Here is a 14,527-nt window from a genome sequence, read left to right as displayed (position 1 = left end):
GGTGCCTTAAAGGGCCGGCCCGGTGGCCCAGTGGTTAAGTGCGCATGTTCCGCTTTGGCAGCCCGAGGTTCACCAGTTTGGATCCTGGCTGTGGACATGGCACCGCCTGGCAAGCCATGCTGCGGTAGATGTCCCACATATAAAGTAGAGGAAGATGGGCATGGATGTTAGCTCAGGGCCAGTGTTCCTCAGCAAAAAGAGGAGGATTGGCTGCAGATGTTAGCTCAGGGCTAATCTTCCTTTAAAAAAGGTGCCTTAAAGACCATTGGTTCAGTGATCCAAGCTTCTCTCCTCTGAGGTCAGTTCGGATCACTTTTCTTAACGAACCAATTATTTTGAAAGATTATAACTACATAATATTCTGCAATTATTAATCATTAATTTCCCTGCTTCTTTGGCCAATTAAGGATGGAGGTATATATATGAAGTGAAAACAGTGAACAAATAGTAAATAGTGATTAAAATAGGATTAGCTCTTTAAGGAAAGACAGTCATGCTTCGCATAATGATGTTTTGGTCAACAACAGACCACATACAGGAGGTGGTCCCATAGATTAGGACCACGCAGCCCAGGTGCGCAGCAGGCTGTATCATCTAGGGGTGTCTAAGGACACTCAGTGATGTTCGCACGATGATGAAATCGCCTAATGATGCATTTCTCAGAAGGTATCTCAGAATGTTAAGCGACATGTGCCTGTAGTTGATCTTTTAGTAAGTGTATATGGCCTTTTGCTGGTAAATGCCTGATTTCCATTGACTTTATTTATTTATTTTTTTTAAAGATTTTATTTTTTTCCTTTTTCTTCCCAAAGCCCCCCAGTACATAGTTGTATATTCTTCGTTGTGGGTCCTTCTAGTTGTGGCATGTGGGACGCTGCCTCAGCGTGGTCTGACGAGCAGTGCCATGTCCGCGCCCAGGATTCGAACCAACGAAACACTGGGCCGCCTGCAGCAGAGCGCGCAAACTTAACCACTCGGCCACGGGGCCAGCCCCAATTGACTTTATTTTTTTAATATTAAAAGTAACTTACAAAATCCTCATTACAGTCTTCATGGATCTTCAGGGAATCACTGGTCCCGTCTTATTTTACCAACAAGGAAAATAAGGCCCTGAAAGGTTAATAAATAACATAAGCAGTCCCACAGCTGCGCCGTGGTCCCAGCTCTCTTCCAGCCCATCATGGGCGCTTCTCTGTTTCCATCTCCTTACTTGTACTCCTGCCTTTTGACATACGGTTTCAGCAAGAAACACTCAGGTTAATGATATCTATCATTTATTGAGCATCTACTAGCTATCAGGAGCTATCGGGTTGTACTTATCCCCCCTTTTCAGGTAGTGGCTCGAAGAGGAGTTCAGGGGCCGGCCCTGTGGCCAAGTGGTTAAGTTTGTGCGCTGTGCTTCAGTGGCCCAGGGTTTCACTGGTTCAAATCCTGGGCGCAGACATGGTACCGCTCATCAGGCCAGGCTGAGGCAGCATCCCACATGCCACAACTAGAAGGACCCACAACTAAAAATACACAGCTATGTACGGGGGTGCTTTGGGAGTAAAGGGAAAAATAAAATCTTAAAAAAAAGAGGAGTTCACTCACTCACTTACTCAAGGTGGCATAACTGGTACACGGCCCGGCTCTGAAGGTGAGCAAGGACAGAAGATAAGAAGGCTGGCAATGGTCTCTTCTTTGACTGTCTCCCTGCCCCAGCCTTTGTGGGGCAGCTCAGGGTCTTTGAGGCCAGAAGTCGCCCTGGAAAGCGAAGCAGCCTTAGGCATTCTCCTTGGTGTGTCAGAAAGAGACCATCAGAGTAGATGGCTAGGGGGCTGGGCTTCATGGGGTATCTGCCCTCAAAAACTTATTCATGTCAACCCAAATCATAAGACACTAATTAGCAAACCCTACTAATTAACAAACCTCAGTGCTGATTTATTCATTTACCAGTAAATATCCATGACCAAAACAACCTGTGCTATTCAGGATACTCCCTCAGGAAAGTGAAAATAGTTAGAAGAAAGAAATTTGGTGGGGCCGGCCCCGTGGCCGAGTGGAGAAATTTGAACCCTTGTGCACTGTTGGTGGTGGGAATGTAAAATGGTGCAGCCTCTATGGAAGGCAGTATGGCAGATGCCCCCTAAAATTAAAAATAGAATTATTGGGGCCAGCCCTGTGGCCAAGTTCACACGCTCTGCTTCGGTGGCCCAGGGTTTCACTGGTTCGGATCCTGGGTGCGGACATGGCACCACTCGTCAGGCCATGCTGAGGCAGCGTCCCACATGCCACAACTAGAAGGACTCAAAACTACGATATACAACAATATATACTGGGGAGAAAAAGCAGAAAAAAAAAGAAGATTGGCAACAATTATTAGCTCAGGTGCCAATTTTTTTTTTAAAAAAAGAAATTTAAAAAATACTATTTCAGAAAGAAGTTTTTTTTTAAAGATTTTGTTTTTTTCCTTTTTCTCCCAAAGCCCGCCAGTACATAGTTGTATATTCTTAGTTGTGGGTCCTTCTAGTTGTGGTATGTGGGACACCGCCTCAGCAAGGCTTTATGAGCTCTGCCATGTCTGTGCCCAGGATTGGAACCAATGAAACACTGGGCCGCTGCAGTGGAGCGCGAGAACTTAATCACTCGGCCACGGGCCGGTCCCTCAGAAAGAAATTTGTTGAGTACAAAATCAGATCAAAGCGAGTCAGAGTTTTCATGGGTTGTGTTATGAGGCTTTGGTGAGGTGGTGTCCTTCCTGAGGACAGGGCTGGGTGCAGACTCCTCTTCCCAGGCTTCCCTTTTTTTTATAACAGCTTTTTGAGATATAATTCATATACCGTATAATTCATGGATTTAAAGTATACAATTCACTAGCTTTTTGTGCATTCATAGAGCTGTGCATCCAGAACTATTAATTTAGGACATTTTCATTACCACAAAAAGAAACCCCGCCCCGGCAGCCATCACCCTCACTGACCTCATCGGCCAGCCTTAGGCAAACACTAGTCTACTTCCTGTCTCCAGATTCGTCTGCTCTGGGCGTTTCACATGAATGGAATCATACAGTATGTAGCCATTCGTGCCTTTCAGTTAGCATGATGATTTCAAGGCTCATCCATGTTGTAGCATGTATTGGTACTTCATCTCTTTATTGCTGAATAATCTTCCATTGTGTGGATGTACCACATTTTGTTTATCCATTCCTCGATAGATGGATATTTGGGTTATTTCTGCTTTCTGGCTATTATGAATAACGCTGCTGTGAAGGTTGTGTACAAGTTTCTGTGTGGGTCGGACTTTCCTTTCTTCAGAACCATGAGTCACCATCAGCGTACACTCTGGTCACCTTGGTGACACACAGGTGGCATCTCAGCTCATTTACGAACCATCTATCCAATTGGGGATAATTTCATCCGTTAGAATTTCACCAGGGGCCGGCCCAGTGGCACAGTGGTTAAGTTTTCACATGTTCCGCTCCTTGGTGGCCCGGGGTTCGCCAGTTCAGATCCCGGGTGCAGACATGGCACCACTTGGCAAGCCATGCTGTGGTAGGCATCCCACCTATAAAGTAGAGGAAGATGGGCATGGATGTCAGCTCAGGGCCACTCTTCCTCAGCAAAAAGAGGAGGATTGGCAGTAGTTAGCTCAGGGCTAATCTTCCTAAATAAAAAAAAAAAAGAATTTCACCAAATAGGCCTCTGACCTCTTCCTCGAAGTCCAGAGCTACCTCTTATCTTCATGGAATCTGGAGCTCCGTGATTCCAAGCAGGAGCTCCCTGGAAGGACGGGTGTGAACTCGAGCATCTGGAAACTCTGAACAGGAACCTGGTGGATAGGAACTACTGGCCTCATTGTCCTGCTGTGTGGGTCATGTGATGCAGGCTTCTGTGCCTCTCCTCTAAGGCAGCCCACTGCCCCATGGGCTGAACCACCAGCCAGGTGTGCTGGCCTTGCGAGTGTGAATCTGACTGAGCTGCAGCGTGGTCCAGCGGAGGTCAGTGAGCTCACACCTCGGGATGGGCTCTGATCTCTCCTAAAGGTAGAGCCGACCACTCCCTCCTCCCCGCCCTCTGCCTCTCACACTTCTGCCTCAGCCCCTGGCACAGCTGACACCTGTTTGTTTACGTGTCTCTCGTTTGAGGACCACGTCTCTTTTCATCTTTAACTGGTACAAAGCAGACACTGAGTGCTTACAGACTAAATGAAGGAACATACGGGTCCGGACTTCACTTCTCCAAGCATTTATTCATTCAGATAATTAAGATGTGCAGGGTCACAGAGGAGGGAGCTGTTAACTCTAAAGGGGACGTCAGAGACGGCCTCAGAGAAAGGTTTGAGAAGAGCCTGGAAGGACGAGCCACGGTTTGCTGGGTGGGGAGGAAGGGAACCGGCCTTCCAGCAGGAAATACTACTTGTGAAGACAAGGCGAGGTGCAGGAGCCTGAGGAAGCGGGGCCGCTTGGTGTGGGCGGCACGAGGTGAGCGAGGAGGTCGGTCAGAGCCTTCCCGTGCCAGAGTGGGGTTGGTCCTGAAGCCTCCGGGAGCCCTCTGAGTTCTGAAGCAGCAGACTGACTCGGCGAGGTCCGTGCTTTAGAAGACAGTTCTGCAGGCGCCGGGGCGGGGTGGACTGCAGCAGGGCAGACAGTGATGTTCCCGTGTGAGGACCCACCGGGCTGGCTTCACACTCCTGCATCCATACTCCCAGACTCCCCGCCCTGCTTCCACAGGATTAATTGCTGCGTATCCTTGGGGGGGTCAGTTTACCTCTCTGGGCCTCAATATTCTTGCCTCTAAGATGAGAGTATTCCAATATAATTTCTCCACTGCTTGCAACAGGAAGTTCCAAATCTGTCATTGGCCCTGGACATGCTCTGGCTATGGGAGTAACCAGTGCCTTTCCCTGGGCCTGAGCCCCTGTTGGACAATGGAGAGAGTGGGCAAAGGGCAGTGCTGATGAGCTGGAGTCCCACATCCCTGCCAGATACAAAGTCTCCAAAACTTGGAGGGATGGGAATCCTGGTGGGGCTGCCAGTCTGGGCCTGGGGAGGAAGATGATGCCCATTGTCCCTCAGAGACCCTCACCTCCAGCCTGGGGGTGGGCAAAGCATGGTTTGAGGTCATGCTGACTAGGGCCTGGAACTCAGAGGAGACAGGTAGTCATCTTCCTGCACACACACACATCCCCCACCACCGCGCCCGGCATTTCCTGCAGCGTCTCAGGCTCCCAGTGCTATGGCAGCAAGACCAGGAGGGGGAGAAGGGAGGCCCCGGCCCGGCTCCTTCCTTTCTCTGCCCAAACCCCCTGTGGCCTCTGGCCTCTGGCCTCCTGGATGGACACAGCAGACTTCTCTGGTGGCATGCCCTCCCTCCGCAGTTTGCTGTGGATCTGAGCACTGTGTCCTGGAAGGCTCCCAGGGAGGGGCAGAGACGAGGCCATTCGGAGGAGACAACTGAGTCTTGTAAACGGGACTTTAGGAATTTCCCCAGAAGTAGCACAATGTCCCCATTCTTTCCTTCCAAGAAGCCTTAACCCGCCCCCCACCTACCCAGCCCACATTCTCTCTCCCACTCATCCCAGCCCCCTACTCCTATTCTCGGGAGTGATGGCTGCTTCCCAAGGTCCCACATTCCGACGCTGACCAGGCCACCGTGCCCAGGAAGTGCCAAGTTGCCGAGGGACAGGCCCTCTTATGTCTTTTGTGGATCCAGCTGTGGGGTAGCGTTTGCCCCACGCTGGGGACTTGTGCCCACCTCACCAGCCACCTCTCAGATCTTTGGCATTCCTGCAGAGCAGTTCTCCCCCCACCTCCCATCTTCTCTCCCTTCACCATCCCTCCCTCCAGATCTCTTGCAAAAGACCTTGCACGACTTTCTTTCATCTGGCCCTCCAGGCTGGGTGTCCCTTCCTCCTCTGCTTTCCTTAAGGGCAGCTCCGATTTTGATATCTGGTGGGCCTCTCGGGGAGGGCAGGGCAGGGCAGGGCAGGGCCTGTTTGTATAGAGTAATTGAGGCCCCACCTGCCGCAACCTGGAGATTAAGCTCTGGGGGAGGGGCAGGGGAAAAGAGCTGAGATGGGGTAATCTGAAACTCTTTGTCAGGATACATTGGGACAATATCCCCAAGCTCCCTGTCCACTCTCACACTCCCAGCCCTTCCACCCACTCAGAGTACTGGTTCCCCTTTCTTCTGAAGGGCGCTCTCTGCTTCAGGCTCCAAGCTCAGTCTGGTGCCCCGTTAGCACCACAGCCAAGGAGGAGAAAGAAGACTGTCCTCTGCTCTTCCTTCCCAGAGCTGCCCTGAAGCCCCAGCACCTGGGTGCTTATCCCAGGAAGGGCCTGGCAGGGTGAGGCTTGGAGTTGAGAGAGCAGTCGAGGCCTTCTGGATGGGCCCAGGCGGCCTGCAGCACTCCCAGCTGCTTCCTCACCAGGGGAGCCGGAGCTGAAGACCCTGGCTAGATAAGGTTTCAGCAGCAGACAGCTGTGGAACTTCCTCTTTTTAGGGTAGGGGAGCAGGGCTTTAGCTGGAACCCCAGCTTGGCGCCTCCTGCCACTTCCCTCCGTCATCTCTGCTGCTGTCCTGGCCTTTACTCCCCCTTGCCTGGGGGATGCAAACCAGCCCCCTTCCTGCATGGAAAGAGCCAGGAGTGTGTGTGTGTGTGTGTCTCTGCGTTTGCATATGCGTGGCCAGAAAAACAGAGCTAGGCCTCAGGGCCAAGCCATGGGGATGAGGCTCGGAAGCCGCGGGGTACCGGGGATGGGAATGGGACTGAAGTGGACTGTAGCCTTCAACAGTGAGAGCAACGCTTCAGGCCAGGTCTGCGGTGGCCTGTGTGTGCATCTGTCTCTGCACCCGGCCTCCTTAAGCCGCAGGACCACAGGACCACAGGGGCCGGTTTGGGGTGCTCCACTCACCAGCTTGCTTCTCTGCCCCATACAGTTCCGGGGCCGTGTCAACCTGCATGTGTTTGAAGACTGGTGTGGCAGCTCCATCCAGCAGCTCAGGAGGAACCTCCACTTCCCACTGTACCCCCATGTGAGTGCCTGCAGGGCCCGCCTCCCCTTCCTCCCTCCGCACCATCTCCACTCCTCTCTCTGCCTCACTCCTGTCTCCCCCTATCTTCTGTCGTCCTCCCCTTTCCTTGCTTTTTTCCTGGTTCAGTTTCTTTCCTTTATCTCTTGGATCCTCTTTTCCTCTGCCTACAATATCTCCCTTGTTCCCTTCCCAGGGATTCTTTGATTTCTCTGCTGTCCTCTGCATCATTTCAGCTTTAGGCTCTCATTGTGGCTCATAATATAGTTTACCCAGGGCCACCACATACAGTTGTGCTGGGTGTGCATTGTACAAGGTCACCTGGACAGAGAAGCAAGTGGGAGCGGAAATCTTGCGTATACTCTACTCCCCAGGCCACACCCCGGTCCTTCCTGTCTCACTTCTCCTGGTCTTCCCACCAGCCCTGAGTGGACCAATTTCTTCAGTTTCCTCTTCCCTCTTCTGGGTAACAGTTTCCCTCCCCTTTCTTGGCATAGATCCGCACAACCCTGAGGAAGCTGGCCGTGGCCCCAAAATGGACCAACTACGGCCTCCGCATCTTTGGCTACCTGCACCCCTTCACTGATGGTGAGGCCAGCCCCAGAGTCCTATCCTTCTTCCTTCTCCAGAATTCCTCAGGGTACCCAGAGAACATGAGCCTGTAGCTGAGAAAAGTTGCACTAGGCCAGCTGGACCCTGTTAGTCCGTCACAGGGAGAGAGGATAAGTTGAGTCATGATGAGGTCTCGTCCAGTGTCCCCCCCCCAGCTGCCACTTCCCTCCCTGATTTGCAGAGTCTGGAACTAGCTCACCTCTCTCTGTAGGTGTCCTCCGTCTTCGCAGTGTCTCCCAGGATGTAGAAAGCCCCGCTCTGCAATGAGGGAAGCCACGGCACCAAGCCCCCGAAGAGAACTTAATCACTAAGACATGAGACAGGCCCTCAGCCCTTTCTGCTGCCCTTCTGGCTCTCATCCAGACTCTCTCCCCCACTGCCCAGGGAAAATCCAGTTTGCCATTGCTGCAGACGACAACGCTGAATTCTGGCTGAGCCGTGACGACCAGGTCTCAGGCCTTCGGCTGCTGGCCAGTGTGGGCAAGGTAGGAGCTCAGCCCAGCTCAGCCCAGGAACTCTCCCATCGGTCCTGGGAGCCAGGCCATTGAAGAGCCACCTGCCTCCATCAGGAGACTCTCATTACCATCAGAGTCTCTGGTGTGACAGCCAGGGAGGAAGGCCTGAAAAAGACGCATCCTCCCTCTCGCCCCATCCCATTTATGAAGGGATGCGGTGAGGTGTGGGGCAGAGCCAGGAGTCAGCGTGTGGCCAGGAAAAGACCCAGGAAGACTCGTCTCTGGGCTGGGACTGGGCCACAAACATCTCTTGGGTCCTATGGTCCCCCGCAGGGTGCTGAGGGTTCACACTGTGGGGACTGGCTGGCCGGGGCCCCTGGGAAGGGTGGAGATTCTTCTCGCAGCTCACCACAGCCCTCCTCCTGACTCGCCCCTCTCTTTCTCTCCCATCCCTTTCCTCTCCTTCCTTCCTCTCTTCTTCTCTCTTTCCTTCTCACTCTTCTCCTTCCTTCCTTGTGTCTTCCCTCACCACCTCCCATCCTTCACATTTCTCTCGTCCTCCTTCCCTCTCCCCTCTCTCTGTCCCCACACCTTTAGACTGGCAAAGAGTGGACCGCCCCTGGAGAGTTCGGGAAATTTTGGAGTCAAATTTCCAAGCCAGTGAGGTGAGTGGGGAGTGTCATGATATTCTTGTGAGCAGCAAAATAACCCCATTCTTCCTCAAGTGCTGAGGCCACATCAGAGTCAGAGAGCCCCGCTGTATCCCTCTCTGCTCTCCAGCCTGACTCTTTCCAGAAGTTCAGTGTGCCTGGGCACTCATGCATTCTGGTAAATGAAGTCTTTGACTTAGAAACCATCTGACCCATCCTTCCTTATTTTACAGATGAGGAAACTGAAGCTCAGAGAGGGCTGTGACTTAATGAAGGTCACACAGCTATTTAGTGGCCCTCGGGACTGAAAACAACATAGGTTTCTTTTCTCCCAGTCCTTGCCCTTCCCATTTTCCCCATCCCTGGAAATGCTCACAGCTCTACAGCCTGGACACCAGCTGCTCTGCCTGTGCTGCAGAGAGTTCCTAATCGCAGTGATCCCTCTGTAGACTGGAGGGAAACCAAGGCCTTTCCCAGCCAGTGGTGGCTGGAGCGGCTTTAACTTGCTGGAAGGAACTCAGCCCCACTCCAGAGCGCCACCTGGTGGCCAGCACACACGCAGGCGAGACATGCGTTGTTTTGATGGCAATAGTGATGTTGATAATAAGACAGTGCAGCTTGTGCAGAGCGCTTGCTGGGTCCAGCCTCTGGTGAGCGCTTGACATGTAACTCAGCTTAGCAATGACAACATGGACTCTGACGCAAGACTCCCTGGGTCCGAATCCCAGCCCTGCCGCTTACTACCTCAGTGACTTGGGGCAAATTACCCAAGATTTCTGTGCCTCCTTGCTCTCATCTGTAAACAAGGATTAAGTGAGTTAGTATTTCCAAAGCACTGAGAACAGAGCCTAGCACATGGTAACAGCTCTGCCAGGGTTAACTACTATTATTCTATTTGATTCTCCCCATCGTCCCGTGAAGTACGGGCCGTTCTTCTCCCTCCTTACAGAAGAGAAGACTAAGGTCGTGCTGTTAGTGAGTGGCAGAGTGGGGATTCTAGCCCGACAGTTAAGCGATAAGCTCCTGGAGTTCTGAGAGCAAGCAGACAGGGGCCGGGGGGTGATGGGTGGTAGGAGCGAGGCGGGAGCTGGTGCCGCTGTGGAAGAGTGGGACTGACAGATGATCACGGGAGCCTGGGAAGACCCTCTTGTCTCTCTGTTCTCTCCTGCCAGCCTGTCAGCCTCCCAAAGGTACTACTTTGAGGTGCTGCACAAGCAGAATGACGAGGGCACCGACCACGTGGAGGTCGCGGTGAGTGCCCCGCCGTTCCTGCCTCTCCTAGCCCCCTCCGAGCCACTCCTTTCCCCTTGTCCCTTGGACCCTTTTTGAAATCCGGCTACCTCCAAGCTTCCACCGCCCCCTGTCTCCTCTTGCAGTGGCGACGGAATGACCCTGGAGCCAAGTTCACCCTCATTGACTCCCCTTCCCTGTCCCTCTTCACAAGTGAGTAGGCTCTGCCCCTGGCCTAGAGAGGGAGGCGAGGTGGTGCTGACGTGTGGGGCTCAGTCCAGTGGGGGAATCTGGTCAGAGGAGCGTGGAGGGGTGGTGGCTAAAACTCAAGGTGCTTGGAACATGGATATGGATGGGATCCACACAAGGAACAGAGCCTAAAGGGACCCTAAGATCAGAGGTCCTTAACTCTCACGGGTCAGGGACCCCTTCGAGAACCTGCTGGAAGCTCTCTGAGCCCTAGCCTCAGGAAAATGCCCTTGTCCACCCACACACAATATATTTTGTGTACAATTTCCGGGAGTTCCAGAGACCACGAGGCTCATTCCACATGAAAAACCTCTGAGCGAGGCCAGTCTGTTTCACAGATAAGGCAAACATGGTTCTTGCAAAGCCCTGCCAGAGGAGAGGAAACTTTCTCACCTGCTTTAAATTTGCAGTAAATGAACTCTTCAATTGTGCTGTTCATTGCTTGTGATTTCCTCAGCAAGACTCCTATCCAGAGGCCCCACTGAGAAATCACTGCCTGGCAGGTGGAGCTGTGTGGGCCTGGGCATGGGAAGAAACGGCAGAGCTCGAGCCCAGAGGGAGGAAGGGCACGGCGAGCACTGGGAGGAGACTGGGAAGGCAGTGGGAAGAGTGTGTGGGGGGGGGGCAGGAGGCAGAGAGAAGAGAAGGTCCGGTCCACAGGAGAGGGTGGCGGTGTGGAATGGGCAGGTGGGTGGAGAAGGTTGCTGGTGACAGAGCAAGAGGCCGTAGGTCAGGGCAGAAGGGGCCCGTTGTAAGCTGCTGGGTTGGTGCAGGAGGAAGAACGGAGAGTTGGAATCCATAGGTTCAGTGGGAACCAAGAAGAAAGGGGCCCATAGCAAAGTTCAGGTGGGAAATCAGTAATACGGGCTGGAGGAAAGCAGCCTCAGGTATAGAGGAGAGCTCTATCTGGGCCTGAGGACAAGTGAACGGGGAGGCCGAGAGCAAAGGCCAGCAACCAGCCCCCAGGGCTGGCTAGAAAGGGGGGGAAGTAGGTACGGTGGACTTGAAGATGAGAGTACCAGAGGGAGATGAGGAGCAGGGCTGCTGAGGATGCTGGGGCCGCCCCGCTCGTGGCAGGCATTGTTGACTGTCTGTTGAGAGGCAGTATAACCTGGAAGCCGAGACTAGGCTGCCTAGGTTCAAACTCAACCTCGCCACTTATCAGTTGTGTGATCTCGGGCAAATGACTTAGTTCTGCCAAAGTTCCTTATCTGTAAAATGGGAAGAATAATAATAGTGCATACGTCATACAGTGGTTATGAAGATTAAATGGGTTGATATTTGTAAGATGCTTAGATCAGTGCCTGGCTTGTTATTTGATAACTGCAATCTACTTGTTTGTTAAGTAAATTAAACACCTGATAGCAGTAGTGACAAATTTCCACCAGATAGCAGGAAAACATTTTGAGAAAGAGGTGTCTTTTTCCAATTCACACAAAATTGTGCTGTATGCCAGCCATGGGGCTGGTGGGGGTGTCAAAGGGAGATGAAACCACAAGTTATGGGGGGCAGGGCTAGAGGGAAGAGGGGCCGAGCACATCCTGTACTGTACCCAGAGGAATACGGAAGCCTTGGCTGAACCTCTTCCCAGCCCCTTGGAGAGGCAGGTTCGGGGCCGGGTTTGCTCCAGGACTCACACTGCCCTCTGTTCTTCCTCCCTGGGCCCAGATGAGACGCTCCTAAGGATGGATGAGGTGGGCCACATCCCACAGACAGCAGCCAGCCATGTAGGCTCCCCAGACGCCCTTCCCAGAGAGGAGCAGCCCCCTGCCGACATGCTGCGGCCTGACCCTCGGGACACCCTCTATCGAGGTATACTTGTCATTCAGTCTGGGGGCAGTACCCTGCTGGGTCTGTGGGTGTCGGTGGAGGAGACTCAGGAGGCCTGGCAGTTCTATCACAGTATCCCAAGTCAGAGGATCTTTTTTTTCAAATACAACATGCATACAGAAATGGGCAAAGATATATACGTACAATTTTGCAATGGTACGGATCATCACAGAGCAAATATTTGTAACCGCCACCCAGGACAAGAAATAGAACTAGAATGCAGAAGCCTCTTGTGCATCCCTCAGCAATTACATATGTCTCAGTTTCTTACTGGGTCCCAACTCTTGTCATCCAGTGAGAGAAGTATGTTCCCATGAAGGTGTTCGAGTGTTAAACTCTTGGGAGCGATTACATTTTAAAAGATGACAGAGACCCCCCCGCCATGACAAGGGGAAGGAAATTGAGTTATTGGCCCTGCACTTGGGTGAGGCGTTGTGGCCTCTGGGAAGTTTCTAAACCTTTGTTGGGGCTAGCCCTGTACAGCGATCCCAGAGCCATACTGTGCCTTGTACTGTGGAGTGTGTCTGAGCCCTCTGCCACCAAGGTGCTCCTTGAATGCCCCTGCCCCAGAAGAGTAGCTGCCTCAGTTTGGCAGCCAATGGACATGGACTCTGACCACGGCCGCCAAGAGTGAATACAGAAAGGTGCCTGCCCAGGGCAGGGGACTTCAGCCCTCAACCCTCAGCCAGGAGTCTTTGGGCCTCTAAGCCAGTGCCAGTTTCAGGATCCCGCCTGCACCCTCATCCTGCTTCCCTTACTGTCCTCAGTGCCTCTGATCCCCAAGTCTCATCTCCGCCACGTCCTGCCTGATTGTGCCTACAAACCCAGCTACTTGGTGGATGGGCTCCCCCTGCAGCGCTACCAGGGACTCCGCTTTGTAAGTCCGGGGCCTGGGCGCTGGGGGGCAGGAGGGAGAGAGGGCTTACTGCCTGTGGCTGGGATGGGATGTGAGAAGGCTGAGTGCCCCCCGTCGTGCCCCATGCCAGCAGACAGGATGGCTCCCAGGTCCCTTGCGAACTTGCATTCCAAGTTGCCTCTGACCCAGAGGGACTGCCTTGCAAAGCCTGAGAATGGGTGCTCTCCTTTATGAAGCCCCGCACACCAACTCTGCCACAGTGATGATGCAAGGTGGGCTAGCCTCAGGCTTCCTACAGTCTCTGCTCTGTGGGCTATACAATCCTGTCCTGCCTGGGTCAGTCCCACCAGCCAGTCCGCCAGCAGTATTTATTCAACTTATAGACAAGGCACTGGGGAGAGATGAATGATGGAGGAGAGGATGGCTTTAGGGAACCTATAGCCCCTGTGGAAGGTGGAGAGGCCAGTGAGAACTATATATCCAGATATAGAGATGATTACAAGAGCGTGCTGGAGGCAGGAAGAGGGCTGCCAGGAGTCATGTGCCAGCTCTGAGAAATGGTGAGGTATAACTAGGAAGGTTTTTGGTAGTGATGACCCTGAGCTGTGTTTAAGGAGGGCAAAAAGCAGTGTAGTAAATAACAAGAGGGGGGTTGTTCCACGGCTGTGGGAGGTTATAGGTAAAGGTTTAGAGGTTATAAGAGAGGATAAAGTGGCAGAAGGAGGAGGGCGTGGTCTAGACTGCAGCTAGGGCAAATGAGCTGGGACAGGAGATGAGGGACATGTGGACTAGGGAGCCTGATGCAAGGGTTACGTTTGTTCCAGAGAGCCCAGGAGAGGAGGCATAAAAAATGGAATGCATCCCGGTCTGCATTACCAAATGTTTCATTCAGAGCTCAAAGCAGCCCTTCTATCCTTGCCAGGGACAGGTCCCTGGAGCCCTGTATGATCCCAGCCAGGGGCAGCTTAACCCTGGTGGGCTGATTACTTACCAAGATCCCACCCTGTACACCTGCTGCTTCTTTTTCTACCTCCAGGTTCATCTGTCCTTCGTTTACCCCAATGACTACACCCGCCTGAGCCACATGGAGACCCATAATAAATGCTTCTACCAGGAAAACACGTACTACCAGGACAGGTGAGTGACACCCAGTGGGACAAGAAGATGGCCCTGCACAAGGGCTCTGCAGGAGCCAGGAGAGCTGTCAGCACTAGAGGGGCTGCAAGTGCCCTTCCTGGGCGCTTCACACACTTGCAGACACACACACTCTCTCACCCAGCCTCCTTCCTCCACTGTAGGCTGGGGCATGACTTCGGACTCCTGCTGGGACTTCCAGCAGAGCCTCACACGTCAGCCTGCAGGGCACTGGGTGCCAGTCTCCCTCTCCCTTCCTCCTGCAGGTTCAGCTTCCAGGAGTACATCAAGATTGACCAGCCTGAGAAACAGGGGCCGGAGCAGCCAGGTACAGAGTGACAGCTGAGGCTTCCAGGTCAGGCTGGGAGGGGTGACCATGGTCTATTTCTAGAGAAAGTTCAGACCATGCCAGCCCTGCCCCTGAGGAGCTTAAATTCCAAACCACAGAGCCCCTCCCCGAATCCAGGGAGTGGAGAGCAGTACCCTCCCACCACTTCCATG

General features: G+C 53.0%; 1 protein-coding gene across 1 annotated transcript in view; it reads left to right on the top strand.

The window, feature by feature from the left end:
- The window catches only part of B4GALNT3 (beta-1,4-N-acetyl-galactosaminyltransferase 3), a 94,145-nt gene that overhangs the window by 69,075 nt on the left and 10,543 nt on the right, over positions 1–14,527 (top strand). Inside the window, exons 4-13 of the mRNA XM_070618927.1 lie at positions 6,918–7,013; positions 7,508–7,598; positions 8,007–8,107; positions 8,675–8,742; positions 9,900–9,978; positions 10,104–10,170; positions 11,875–12,018; positions 12,804–12,913; positions 13,929–14,029; positions 14,293–14,354. Coding sequence (XP_070475028.1) covers positions 6,918–7,013; positions 7,508–7,598; positions 8,007–8,107; positions 8,675–8,742; positions 9,900–9,978; positions 10,104–10,170; positions 11,875–12,018; positions 12,804–12,913; positions 13,929–14,029; positions 14,293–14,354 — 919 coding nt within the window. The remainder of the gene's footprint in view (positions 1–6,917; positions 7,014–7,507; positions 7,599–8,006; positions 8,108–8,674; positions 8,743–9,899; positions 9,979–10,103; positions 10,171–11,874; positions 12,019–12,803; positions 12,914–13,928; positions 14,030–14,292; positions 14,355–14,527) is intronic.

This window comes from Equus przewalskii, chromosome 5, assembly GCF_037783145.1.
Source record: "Equus przewalskii isolate Varuska chromosome 5, EquPr2, whole genome shotgun sequence".
Lineage (NCBI taxonomy): Eukaryota > Metazoa > Chordata > Mammalia > Perissodactyla > Equidae > Equus > Equus przewalskii.
The sequence above is the reverse complement of the archived record's forward strand: the minus strand, read 5'-3'. Positions and strand labels throughout refer to the sequence as shown.